Genomic DNA, 14,806 nt, shown 5'->3' with positions numbered 1-14,806 from the left:
CACTTGATTGTGAAACTCTAAATCACTATTTGTTCTCAGCTTTTTTAATCTCTTTTCAGCTTGAATTTTAACCAATTGTTTCCACTCTTTAAACTTTTCAAATACATAGTCTTTGCTTTTGAAATCATACATCCAGACTTTCTTTGAAAGAACATCAATAATGGACAAGAAATATCTATTGTCACTTAGGGATAAATCTTGAGCAGGCCTCCACAAATTAGAATGCACATAACCTAGCTTCTCACTTGACTTTTGACTAGATCTCTTAAAGTTGGTTCTCGTAGACTTCCCTAGAACACAATATCTTATCATAACCAAAGGCACTTATTTTTCTAGCTCTTTAAAACCTTTCTCACTGATGTGTTCTAAACTTAAATGCCATAACTTTGTTTTATCTTCAGCATGTTTCAAAGTCACACCAGTCTCACCAATAATTACCTCACTATCTAAGATATATACCCCACTTTTCTTAGTTCCTTTCATAACCAAACTAGAATCATGTAAGACACATAATTGTCCTTATTCAAGCCTAATACTATATCATATTTGATCCAATATTCCTAAAGATATTAAGTTCCTTTTTAAGTTAACTACATGTTTGATAGCTTTACTACTCTTATGGAACTATTATGTAACTTAAGACTCACATTACCAATTCTTATGATTTTACACATGGAATTGTTTCCTATTATCACTCTACCACCATCAAAGTCATGATACTTAGTAAAGTAATTCTTAAATGGACACATATGAAAAGTGCATCTAGAGTCTAGAACCTATTGAACTTTTTGGGTGTTTTTTGTTGCCATACAAACACATTAGCTGATTCATATCCTTCCTCTTCCACCATTGTAGCATCTCTCTTTGGGTTTCTTAATTATTTAGATTTGATCTTTCTTATGGCATTGAAAACACTTTAAATTTTTGGTTTTATTCTTTTGTTTCCCTAGCTTCTTTTTCTTATCAGTCTTTCCCTTTGCTGTCAACACTTCACTTGTACCACCCTCTAAATAGACTTGCTTTTCTTAGATCTCTCTAGTGTTAAGTACAAATTTTACTTCATGAAGGGTTAAGATTTGTCTTCCATACATCAGGGCATCAACCAAATTCTAATAAGACTTTGGTAATGAATTGATTAACAAAAGAGCCTTCCTCTCATCATCCAAGGCTATATTAATTGCCTCTAAGGCATCACACAACTTGTTAAACTCATTAACGTGCTCTTTTAGTCTACCATTCTCAAAGTAAACATTCTCTTTTTAATGTAGAGTTTGTTTGCTAGAGACTTGGTCATATAAAAACTTTCGAGCTTGGCCAATAATCCAGCCATTGTCTTTTATTTTGCCACTTCTCTAATGACTGAATCCTCAAGACTCAGAATTAAAGTATTCTGAATTTCTTGTCAATTTTAGCAGCATGTTCTCGAGTTTTGGATAAAGTGGCTTATTTCTATTCCTTCTTGATTTCAGGTTCAATTTGACTTTGAGTAATCAACAAAGCTTGCATCTTTATTTTCCACATATTAAAGTCATTCTTGCCTGTGAATTTCTCTATGTCAACCTTGGATGATGCCATGCTTAGATTTAATCAAAGACACCAACCTCTAATACCAATTGTAGTAAATGGATTGCTTGTGTATTATGCAACTAATCACTGCTCATGATCCCTCAAATCAAATCAATAAAAGTTACACAATCACAAGATCATTCTGAGGAACTCATAACTCAATATACTAACAAGACTTAATCAAGAAATAATGAAGAAAATGAATGAAGAACAATCAAAGCACCAAGATCCTAACGTGGTTTAGTTGAGCAAGAATGCTCAACCTACATCCATGGGAGAAGCTATCAGATGAGCTTTATTGATGTAACAATGGAGAAATTTACAGAGCCTTGTATAAGAGACACCAGAGAACAAGACAGATCTTTCTCTCTAAAACATCTCAATACAACTCTCTAGAATCATTCGTAAAGCTACTTAAGAAACCATCTTTATATAACCAACGTCAATAATAAATTTGATTCTAGATTGCTTAGATACACGACACGTGGCTAACAACCTTAACGAACTTGACTTGAAGCTTTAGTACATGCCTCACACGTGAGTTACTTAAGTGTTGAAATCAAAACGTACAATCACATGCCATTTTAATCAATTTAGCTTTCTATTTTAAACACATGACGAGCACATGACTTTTAAAGGCTATCCCAATTCTAATCGATGTTGTTTCTGAAACCCAAGTTTGATTTACAAGTTGTCTTCCCATATAGAGTTTGTGTTGATTTGATAGTTTAATTGGTTTTGTTAATGAGTGTAGCTTTTAACACCCTTATAAAATCTTATAACACTACTCTTGAATTTTATTTTCTAAAATACTCCCATTTTAGTTTATAAAATTCTATATATATTGAAATTAGCCATTTTTCCATAAATTTTCACCCTTAAAATAAGTATTTCTTTTAATTTTTTATTTATAAAATATATATAAATCTTAAAATCTTCAACTATTTTCTTTTTATTATATAATTGGTATTTCCATAAATCTAAATTCTTATAAATTTCTTCAAAAAACTATTTTTTATTAAATTTAAAATATAAATATAAATTAGAAAATGAGGTGGCGTAAAAAGTTATTAATTTATTTAATCATTCAATTAAAATTTTATCTAAAATAAGAAATAATTAATTTATCTTAGTTATTTAGATAATTTTTACTGGAAAAAAGATTTTATGAAGAATTTTGATGGATATCAAAATACCTACTCTTTATTAATTTATTGTGCACTCACATTTGAGAGATTCTACAAAATGGGCAAATCTTTGTATTTTATTTTAATAGCTGCATCAGCTTTTAGTGGCCTTTAATTACTAGAGCAGAAGCGAATATCCCCCAAAGAGAATGACAAATACGTCCGAACAAAATGTCCCTTTTATGGGGTATATATCATGCCCTGTGCACTCTACCTGTAAGCAAAATACACTTGTTCCCATGTCATATTCACAAGCTGAGACTTTTCAGTTTCTCTCCGAGGTGGTAACTCACTGCCCAATTCACTAAAAAAATAATACATTTTATTTGATGTATGATATGTGTTGCCTTATTTAAAAAGCATCTAGCTTATCCTTACACACACATGTATACAGAAGCTACGGAAATTCTACTACTTGTAATGTGAGATTGATTTCTTAAAAGTAAAAGCTTCTGGCTTATGTTATAGCATAAAAAATTATATTAGGTCAAAATTTACTACAAAAGGAATGAAAATCGCTATTTGTTTCTAAGTTCTATTGATTAATTTTGGGTTAAATTTGTATTTGAAATTACTTCGTAACAATTTTATGGAACTTGTAGGGATCACATCTTTTATTACACAATTTGCTTTCTTACTTCAATTTTCAATATTTTATTATGCAATAAAGCTTTGAGTCCTCATATTAATGTTGGGAAACTTAATTATTTTAAGAATTTACATACATTAGATCTTACTCGTGACAAAAGGGATTACAATTTAACCTTGGAGTTAGTTTTTAATTACTTTTAATAAATAAAATTAATATTTAGAAACTACGGAAAATCTACTACTTGTAGTGTGAGGTTGATTTCTTTATGATTTTTTTTTCTAGTAGAATTTTCCTTTATCGAAACAGATTTTTTTAACATAATTATTATTGCTTGCTATGCATACAAAGATGGGTCCCAAAAAATTTGTCATGGCAACAGTATTTTTTCAGTAAAGGAGAAAATAAAAGAGAGTTTTATGGTTGAATTGGGCTCGGTGTGCAACCAGGCTAAACATTGTGGCCTACAAAACTAGGGCCAATAACTAAGCCAATACCCAGTCATTAGCTAGACTTCTATCAGCTTATGTTTAAGAAGGAATGACAAGTGGATCACGTTTTGAAAGTCGAAGGGTTAATCATTCACTGAACAAATGGCCGACTAGCCGATTTACAGTCTTAAGAACAAATGACTTATCGTTTAAGATGCATCAAGTTGAAGAAAAATATATTGATCCAATAAAACATATGATTTAACTCATAGTATTGTTACTATAAGAGGAAAATAATAAATTGAACTGGAAAAAAAAAGTCAGATAAAACCCAAAAATTAGCTGAAAATTGACGAAGAATGAAGAACCGAAACAGTTAACTATTGGGTAGTGATGAGTATCTTATTTAGTTTAATCTTCAGTAAATTGAAAAGTCTATATATTGATCTAAACCTGCATAATTGTACATTTCTCATCAGGATATGATGAGGGATGAACACAAATGAACAAGTAAACAATCAACCGATTTCTAAATTTCACCTAAAATTCTCTCCAAAGTCCAAATATTGCAGCTAGGACATGTCATTATTTTTTCTTCTTGTTCGGCTCAAGCATATACTTGATGATTGAACCTTTAATTGACAACACTTCAGGAAACTCCTTCTTTAGCTTTGTAACATCCATGTCATTGTGACTTCTTGGAGCCACAAGCACTTTGGCTTGCTCTTCCAAGTTAAACAAGTGGACCACTTCAATTGAGGGTCAATGCACTTTTTGTAAAGCTCCAATATCTCATTGTGGCTTATGACTCCTGGATTTGCAAGTTCCACACTCCTTTGCATTTCCTTCTTGCCATTTCAATGGCAATTGGTGACATCTCATGCAACACGATCATGCTATCCGAAATGTTCACAACTTTGTTGTAACACGCTAGATTTGTTACAAAGTGTCGCGGGTTGCTTAGATCAGAAGAGATTGACATTCGGAGTCTCGGAGTACAAACATTTCACATGCTTTGAATAGCCCCTCAACCTGAAAATTTATCAAACATTTGATGGAAATAACCAATATCAAAATTTCAAGATAAGATATGAAAGTTACCATAGCCTTTGTCTTAGAGTAGAAAGAACAGGCGAAGTTTGGCTTATCGTCCTCCTTGAATCCGATACCTAAACCTTGATGATGCTTAGAGTCATACTCGTAATGCAGCCAGCCGCGAAGTTCATCATTAATATATTTCTCTCTTTGCAAACATCGAATGACAAGTTTGATGGTTATTTTTTGCAAACAAGACGGGGGTTTTGGACAAGGTTCCTTGAGGAGAGGAGAATGATATATGCAATTATGCATGCATGCAATATATGTACGTGTGCAAAGACGGTGGAGATGTTAGAGCAGACACTTAGGCGCCCTTTTGTTTTTTTGACTTAATGATTTAATTGACTTAATTTTAATCAGTTAAAGTCATTAAGTTTATTTGTTTATTTTTCAATTTAATGAAAATTTTCAGCTATTAAGTCATTAAGTTATTAAACTAATTTTTTAAAACTTTTTGCTTGATCTAAAAAGTCGGAATAATATCGTTAAAAGATATTCTTCAAAATATCTTTATCTAATTAATTAATTTTTAATCCTTACGTGAATTAAATTTAATAATTAGCATTATTACCGATCTCTATATAACTTGTGATAATGTATAGTGGTAGACTATAATTATTTTATCTTTTTATTTTCTTCACATTAGCATTATTTATCTTCATAATTTTTTATGAATATTTTTCATATAAAAACATCATAAACTATAATAAAATTGATTAACATATATAATATAAAATATTAAAGAGTTGTGTTCAATTGATTATGATTTATATTATGATATTTTATTATCTTATTTATATTCTTTGAAATGTTTATTATTTGCTAACATTTATAATTTGTAAGGGAATAAATGTAAAAAAAATAGTTTTCAAATTTTTTAAGCAAAAAAAACAATTTGATATTTATTTTTAGCGATTCAGATAAAAAAAAACATATCATTCAAATTCAGACATTAATCTCTATTCAAATTCAAACTAATTTAATTGTATTCAGATTTTAGATAAAAAAAAAACACAAACGCTGCCTTAGTCACGTTTTGTGGTTTTGTGGTTGAGATAATCAAGCTACTAGCTGAGCAACACTTGATTAGTCAGTTTAGTTAAGCGATTTGATAAATAAGCTGTTAATTTTTAGCACCAGTGGTAATTTGTTTTTTCCCTATATTTTATTTCGCTGTCATAATTATTTTTGCTATTTTATTTGTGAAGTATTGTAAGCCTATAAATAGTTAAAAAAATAAAAATAAACAAATAGAGGGTAAGAGATATTTCAACAAAATATATTTTCCTTTACCCTTAATTTCTTCTTCGCATCTTCTAGATTCACGATTATGTATTTTTCTTTTCTTTCAACTTCTTTGTCTTCATCTTTTTCTCATCTTCTAAATTCACTCTTATCAAACCGTCCTTAAAACTACTGTCAGCTACTATCGTGAAATCTTTATCATTAAAGTTACGCAATGATGTAATTATTACGACAATACAGATTTTTATTCACCGTGAATTTATTATCGAAGTTTCGACATTCATAGCTTTGTATCTGAATCTACATCGACTATGTTTCCCTCAACGAGATATCACTCCTCACTATTTTTTTTTTTTCTTTGTAAATGTGAAGTAAATTAAGGAGATATCGTTTCGTATAACTCAGGTTTCACTCGTCCAATTAGTTTTAAACAAAGAAGGCAGAATTAAATAGGTAATTTTTTATAAATTAAGTTTAAAAAAAAAAAAAAAGAGAACTAAAAAATTATTCTGAAAAGCAATAATCCGAGAGTGGCAAATATTTACATTTTAGACAAAAAAAAAAAAAATGCTATCTATGTTTACTTGGAGGAGATATCATTCCTCAAATTATTTTGAAACAAAGCAGGCAGAACTAAATAGGTAATTTCCAGAAAAAAGACAGACTGACACAGAGAGAGAGAGAGAGAGAGAGAGAGAGAGAGAGAGAGAATTAAAAAAATCTTCTGAAAAGCAACAATCCGAGAGTGGCAAATATGAAGAGCCTAAAAGCCACGTACAGCGAATGATGAAATCTCTCCGGCTCTTTAATACTAATCACGCTCAGTATCCTTTCCCTCCTCATTTCCATGTACTCTTCGTATCTCCGTCTTCCTTCCTCTTCCCTCCCTTTCACGCTCCCCCTATTTCCCACCATTCCCTTCTGTATAATCGCCAAACTCTCCTTCCCGCTCATCTGGTTCCCATACATGTCCTCCAAGTCCAAGCTCACCCCAGTCACGTGCATCACGCCGCTCTGACACTCCTCCCACGTCAATGAAATCCCAAATTTGACGTACTCCGTCGCCGACCCCTCCTCCCCGGGCCCCGAATTGAAGACCCATCCATAGCGCATGTGCACTTGTTCTCCGGGCAACCAGCGGCGTTCCACGATCACCGGCTTGTAACTCGATAGATTCATTGCCCGCCGTCTGATCGGATCTATCAAAATCCAACTCAACGTGAAACGGTCACCAAGTTCAAGCATCATCCGCTCGTCCACCGGGTAAGGTATCCGGGCCGGCACCGTGTCCCTTGGGTCGAGTAATTCGACCCTAAACGGAGACCTATTTCCGAATGATTCGGTCTCGACAACTTTACTGAACACATGCCTCTTCTGGTAGTATATATCAACGGCTGAGATTAATCGAGACGTACGGTCGAGATTGACCGGAGAGGAGGAGGAAGAATTGGCTGTGGTAGTACTGATCGTGTCGGGGTTAGTGACGGCGTCCGAGAAGAAGGCGCGGGGCCCCTTGGGGAACGAGGAGATGACGCGGCGGATGCGTGGATTGTCCGTGGAGGGCCACGTGGAGTTGCAAAAGTTTGTCCAGAGAGTTTCGTCGGAAGCGAGGGAGTAGAGCTGAGAGGAGACGCAGGAGGCGGAGGCGAGGGCAGAAGCGTCTAAAAGTTTAAAGATATGATTTTCCATGATATCAGGATGGACGGTCGAGATTGAACTGCTGGTAACGGTGGTTTCGGCCACCAGCGGAGGATGCATAACCACCATTTGATGGGGATGATGAGGTCACGGGGTGGGTGGGTTTTGTTCATTCAACTTTCTTCTCTTTATATAAACTTTCTTCTCTTTATATTAAACAAAGTTGTGCAGTTGGTGGGGCACTCACCGTCTCACCCATGTGGGAAATACTTTAATCAAAATTTTAAGTATTTAAAATATTTTTTTAAAAGAGTGCTCCGAACTAATAAAAAATTAAAATAAACATGAAATGGACGGCCACGATTTTCTGTGCGAGACGCGTATATGTTTTGTCTTTTTTTAATGGTCTGATCCCGGTTGATTGCATGTTTTCTCACCCTCTTGACTTCTTGCTCCTTAGCAGTTAGCACAGCACCCCTCCTTAATATTTTGATGGGAGTCGAGTCGTCGTCTTATGCGATGTCGCATGATTCATAGTCTGCATCTTTTTTCTTTTTTTTTTTGGCTTTAAGTCATTAGTAAGTGAACTTTGTGAACCACTGTGACGTATGAACTCAAATTTTGATCATTTTCAGAATGCTCTTTTGCAACTCAAAAAAGGAAATTCAAAATCTTGTTCCCACAAGTCACGCCAAATAAAGAAAGTATTACCTGCGTGTTTTAAAAGTTCTTTTCTTTCTCAAAGGGAATATATAAAACAATTCTAAATCTAGAAAATAAAAAAAAAAAAACAACTGACCTAGACTATATATGAAGCTTATGATAGAAATGGTTAAAAGAATTATTCAAAGTTCACGTAAGAAACAAGCACCATCCTTACAGCTCAGATCCAATGAATTCTATTCTTTTTCGTTAATATAGATTCCCAACAGTTGTTAGAATTTAGGCAATCTTTCCATATATATCTTATAGGATTAATATTGGTTTGATTTAAGAACTCATTTACTCTTGATATTCTTGCAACTCATATACTTAAATATGTTACATTCTTTCTCTTGTTTTTTTCTTTATTTTTACAATAATATTCTTGACATTAATTAATTTATCTATAAAAATTTAATTGGCAAGTTAACTAATAAATTTTAGTATGAAAGAACTAGTATTTTTTGAAGTCATGCAACAATCTTACTAATAATTTATTTATAAATTAATTAATATCAGCTAACTTAAAATAATGTTTAATATCCTTGGAATAATTTTATTAGAAAAAATCAATTTACCAAATTACTCTTAAAAGTAAAATCATAACGTAAAAATTTGCGAAAATTTTTATGTTACTTTTAAGGCTATTTTGTTATATTACCATTTTTTTCAGTAATATCCTCAAGAAGACAAATATATTGTTGCAAGAATATTATTATAAGATAAAAAAAAGGATAAAAAGAATATGATTTGTGTGCCTCATTTTGGACCCAATCCAGTTTCTCTCTCTCTTATAGCTCTCTTTGTGTAATTTTCTTTTTACTTTTCGATAATAGTTGTTGACCCTTTTAAGCCTTTTGACCGTGTCCTCACAGACGGCGCCAACTGTTGATACCAAAACTTAGATCAACCAAACGGACAATGAGAGAGCTTGATGTATTGAGAATAGCCATTATTGATAGTAAAGAGCTTATTGATTGGAATCTTGCAAAATAATAACCCATTAGGGGTTATCGTGACTCCAATGCTTAAGTTAGAGGCTTGGAGGATATTTTACCCCCTCCTCCAATGTGCTTATTTCTCATATCCTACAATTTGCCAACTTTTGAATGGTGACCTCTTTATATAAGCGAGATAATCAAAAGTATAATTGAATTAGAAAAACATATCTGTTATCTTATAGAATTCGAATTTGATGAGGATTACATCATGATCAGATTAGGACATGTTATTGGGTTTGGGTCTTTATATATATACTAATCTGCTCTAGGATTATGGACTTTATTAATGTTCAGGAAAGCTATTAATTGAACCATAGATTTTAATAGTATAATACCATAACACTATTAAACCATGTGGTTTAATATTTTTCACGGTAATTGCACTATCAAATTACACAATTTAATAGCTTTCCCATACTTTAACAAATCCAGAATCCTAGATTGAGTTTACAGTCCTTCCCAAGTGTGAGCGCCCTCAAATTTTTCATGTGGACACATTTTTAAGTCATATGGTTTAACAGAGTCATATTTTAATGATATTAAACTGCACAGCTTTATAGTACATTAAAAAATAACTTTATTAAGTCGCACAACTTAACAGCGTGTCCGCAATTTAAAAAAAAGGAGAACACTCACACCTGACAATGATTATATATTTTTGAATATCGGAAACCTATTGTTTCTTTTATGTAAGATGGTGACTAATATATTGCTTCAATTTTAGAATTTCGTGTTCATTTAAATGTTCTGTTTCTTGCTGCCAAACAACTCGTAATCAAAATTTTAACAGTATATTTTTAGATTTGAATGTATCAGCTTCAATGTGATTTTTGTGGATTAACGGGACTAAGTAACTTAATTGAAACTCCTCTTCTGAACATATCATTAATTCTTATTCTCTTGGAATAGAGAGTATATATATTCAGTAACCTCTATGGTTGACGTTAAATTAGACTAATGTTTGTAGATTAATGGCTCATGTTAAATTCCAGAACATTTATAGTATCATATATAAAAGATGATATATATAAGAATATATCAATAAAACAAACATAATAAATAAAGTAATTTATTTCTAACAAATTATTTTTAATACTATGATAAATTATACAAAATTTTACATGTAATCAAAGTCCCTGATTGCAAACTAGCCATGTCAATGGCGAGATCTCATAACTTAAACATACCGCGGAAGTCTATTTTTGAGATTTAAACAATAGTTCATGTAGCGAACAAAATTTTACACGATATCAAAGTTCATGCAGCGAACAAAGAAATGATCAAATTACAAGTTTGATGGTTATTTTTCCAAGGGTTTTGGACAAGGATCCTCGAGGAGAGGGGAATGACATGTGCAATTATGCATGCAGTATGTACATGAGTGGCATTGTGGCAAAGATGGTGGAGATGTTAGAACGGTGCCTTAGTCACGTTTTGTGGTTGAGATAATCAAGCCAGTAGCTGAGCAAGACTTGATTAGTTAAATTAATTAAGCCGTTTGATAAATAAGCTGTTAATCTTTAACACAAGTGGTAGCTTGTTTTTTTCCTTGTATTTTACTTTGCTGTTATAGTTATTTTTAATATTTTATTTGTGAAGTATTGTAAGGCTAGAAATAGCCAAAAAAAATAGAAAAAAAAAATAAAAAATAAAGGGTCAAGAGATTTTTCGATAACATTTTTTTTTTTACCCTCAATTTCTTCTCATCTTCTAAATTCACTATTATATATATATATATATATATATTGTTCTTTTCTTTCAACTCCTCCGTCTTCCTCTTCTCTCATCTTCTAAATTACTCGTATTACTCGTATCAAACCGTCATTGATAACTACTATTAACTACTATCATGAATTCTTATCATCAAAGTTACGCAATGACATAATTACCACGACAACAGAGATTTTTGTTCACCATAAATTTATTATAAAAGTTTCAACGTTCATAACTACATCGAATAGAAACTATGAGCTTGCTTGTTAAACATCTAAAATATGAAAATTTGTTAATTTCAGATTTTTTTAAATTTACTTGTTTTTTTTTGTAACTTATATCTAATTTTTAGATATTTACATCTGAATAGAAAAAGTAAAATTTCGTAATTTTTATTTGAACGAAAAAAGTTTAAATAGGAATTAAATACTACGTTCCGATATTTTCTCTATTAAATATACATGTTTCGCATATTATAAAATCTAATCCCTTTTTTTCTCTTTGTAAATTCACATTTCTCAATTCTTTGGATTCATTCTCTTTTTCAGTAGCATTAGAATGCTTCAAGCACAGCAGTTGTTGAATTTTAATTAATTATCTTTAAAAATTTTAATTCATAAATTTGATTAAATTTTGCATTTGGAGTAATATAATAATATTTTTATTTAGAGATCAATCACTACCTAATCCTACATATGTTTGATTTTAATTGTAATGTGCATGTATTTAACTCTTAAAATTTGTAACAAGTATAAATAATTCTTACAAGGATATAAATGTTAAATAATTATATTTAAGATGTTTGTGATCTATAAAAACAAATAAGATGCCTCTTATATTCAGACATTGAAAAAAAGAACATGTTATTTAGACATATGTAATTCAAACCTATTCAAACTTCACCCAAATTCACATATTTAGATTTTAGACAAAAAACAAAAACAAAACAAAAGCTATCTATGTTTCCTAGTAGGAGATATCATTCCTCAAATTATTTTGAAACAAAGCAGGCAGAACTAAATAGGTAATTTCCAGAAAAAAGACAAGACTGACAGAGAGAGAGAATTAAAAAAATCTTCTGAAAAGCAACAATCCGAGAGTGGCAAATATGAAGAGCCTAAAAGCCCCATACAGCGAATGATGAAATCTCTCCGGCTCTTTAATACTAATCACGCTCAGTATCTTTTCCCTCCTCATTTCCATGTACTCTTCGTATCTCCGTCTTCCTTCCTCTTCCCTCCCTTTCACGCTCCCCCTAATTCCCGCCATTCCCTTCTGTATAATTGCCAAACTCTCCTTCCCGCTCATCTGGTTCCCATACATGTCCTCCAAGTCCAAGCTCACTCCAGTCACGTGCATAACGCCGCACTGACACTCCTCCCACGTGACTGAAATCCCAAATTTGACGTACTCCGTTGCCGACCCCTCCTTCCCGGGCCCCGAATAGAAGACCCATCCATAGCGCATGTGCACTTGTTCTCCGGGCAACCAGCGGCGTTCCACGATCACCGGCTTGTAACTCGATAGATTCATCGCCCTCCGTCTGATCGGATCTATCAAAATCCAACTCAACGTGAAACGGTCACCAAGTTCAAGCATCATCCGCTCGTCCACCGGGTGAGGTATCCGGGCCGGCACCGTGTCCTCGGGGTCGAGTAATTCGACCCTAAACGGAGACCTATTTCCGAATGATTCGGTCTCGACAACTTTACTGAACACATGCCTCTTCTGGTGGTATATATCAACGGCTGAGATTAATCGAGACGTACGGTCGGGATTGACCGGAGAGGAAGTGGAAGAATTGGTTGTGGTAGTACTGATCGTGTCGGGGTTAGTGACGGAGTCGGAGAAGAAGGAGCGGGGCCCCTTGGGGAACGAGGAGATGACGTGGCGGATGCGTGGTGTGTCTGTGGATGGCCATGTGGAGTTGCAAATGTTTGTCCAGAGAGTTTCGTCGGAAGCGAGGGAGTATAGCCGAAGGAGACGCAGGAGGCGGAGGCGAGGGCAGAAGCGTCTAAAAGTTTAAAGATATGAGTTTCCATGATATCAGGATGGACGGTCGAGATTGAATTTCTGCTAATGTTGGTGTTGGACAGCCACGGAGAATCCATGTCCATTTGATGGGAATGGGGATCGAATGGGGATGGGGATGGTTCGGTGTTTTGCTTTCGTACAGCTTTCTTCTGTTTATGTAAAACAAAATTGGCACTGGCTGGGACTCAACTGTCTCGCCATGAGGGCTGCATATTATTAAAGTATAAGTATTTAAAATATATATTTTTTTAAGAGTCCACGACACTAATAAAAAAATTCAAACATGAAATCAACAGGTAACAAAAGAAAGTTCTGCCTGCATGCTTTGAAAGTTCTTCTCTTTGAAAATTCCTAAGTTACGTTAAACGTTATGTACAGCATGGAGAATCTCGACCTTTCAACGTGCTAAAATTTAATCCAACAGACGATGTTTAATTTGTCCAACAGCTGTAATATGAGGGAAACCGGCTGAATTTGTTTGTTTAGAGTAAGGGCAATCAAAACAACAGGTTTGAAGATTGGTCGTTGAGGGAAAAAAAAATTAAAAAATTGAAGAGGGAATGATCCGGGGTTTATCAAACAAAAGGGTTGGACTATATGCAATCAGTTTGACCTGGTTTTTGGTTGAATGATATACTTTGTTTATATTCATGATCTGCAAATCAAGCTTATCAGTACAACAATCTTAGGGTTTGATCTGATCTTGTCTCCAGAATCATCCAAATTGATGAACGCAGAGAACTTGTTTTCCATTATCTGCTCTTTATATCATATCCAAGACCACAGCTAGTGTAGCTCTGCTCTTTAGTGGCTGCTGTGACCATGAAAAACTAGCGACGGGAAACATTTGATGAAATCCATGAAAGATATAGTTTATTCGTTTTTATTGAATATCTTTTAATACTATTAAATTGTTACTTCTTTGTTATAGTCAATGCACGTTTTTCATCATTGAACTAGATACGCAAATTATTGAAATGCAGGTGAAGAGTGATCAGTAATGATGATTAATATATTGGAGTTGATTCAATCCACTGCAGAATTCTTTGAAAACAGGAAATATGGAAACATAATATATGTTTGGTGGATGTATTACTATTACGCATCATTTTATGTGCTTCTTCAGTGTATTTAAAGATGACTAATGGCTCTATGTTAATAATCTATGTACTATTTAGTTAGAATTTCTTTTAATCCATTGACTTGAATAATTTGCAAATAGTCTGGGTTGAATATGCAAGTGGCACTTTTTATCTGATATTTTCTGAGAAGTTCTCGTTTTTGCTCTATTCTTAACATTTTCCCTTAGCTAGCTAGTTTCGAAGCTGAAGGAATTTAACTGTTCATAAACGAGATAGTTGCTTGGTGCCACTGACATCTAGAGGAATAAAATTTGATCCAGAATCCTGACATTCTCAATCGCCAGTTTGATAGTTCTATTGAATCTATTTACTTACGCTGCTACTGAATCTTGATTGTAGATCTGCTCAACATCTGGAAGGTTCAGTGACTAGTTCTATTTTAGTTTTGCTGAAACATCCAAGAGGACATTTTACTGAGCTTGGTTGTGGTTGCAACAATGGTCTGCCTTGCCTCCTTAAT

At 33.3% G+C, this 14,806-nt stretch overlaps 1 protein-coding gene and 2 pseudogenes across 1 annotated transcript; all 3 read right to left on the bottom strand.

Annotated features, from left to right (window-relative positions):
- Positions 1-4,358: 4,358 nt before the first annotated feature.
- On the bottom strand, positions 4,359-5,047 carry LOC112095700 (annotated as a pseudogene).
- Positions 5,048-6,734: 1,687 nt separating this feature from the next.
- LOC18054541 (probable F-box protein At2g36090) lies at positions 6,735-7,918 on the bottom strand. Its single transcript, XM_006451922.2, has one exon. The coding sequence runs from the start codon at positions 7,881-7,883 to the stop codon at positions 6,828-6,830; it is 1,056 nt and encodes a 351-aa protein (XP_006451985.2). The 5' UTR covers positions 7,884-7,918; the 3' UTR covers positions 6,735-6,827.
- Positions 7,919-12,235: 4,317 nt separating this feature from the next.
- Positions 12,236-13,290, bottom strand: LOC18054540 (annotated as a pseudogene).
- Positions 13,291-14,806: the final 1,516 nt, after the last annotated feature.

The sequence above is a fragment of the Citrus clementina genome, unplaced genomic scaffold (genome assembly GCF_000493195.1).
Source record: "Citrus clementina cultivar Clemenules unplaced genomic scaffold, Citrus_clementina_v1.0 scaffold_1, whole genome shotgun sequence".
Classification (NCBI taxonomy): Eukaryota; Viridiplantae; Streptophyta; class Magnoliopsida; order Sapindales; family Rutaceae; genus Citrus; species Citrus x clementina.
This window is presented reverse-complemented; position numbering and strand designations above follow the sequence as displayed.

Bases quoted from the DNA above. Each gene is read 5' to 3' on its own strand.
- LOC18054541 (XM_006451922.2), bottom strand. From the start codon at position 7,883: ATGGTGGTTATGCATCCTCCGCTGGTGGCCGAAACCACCGTTACCAGC.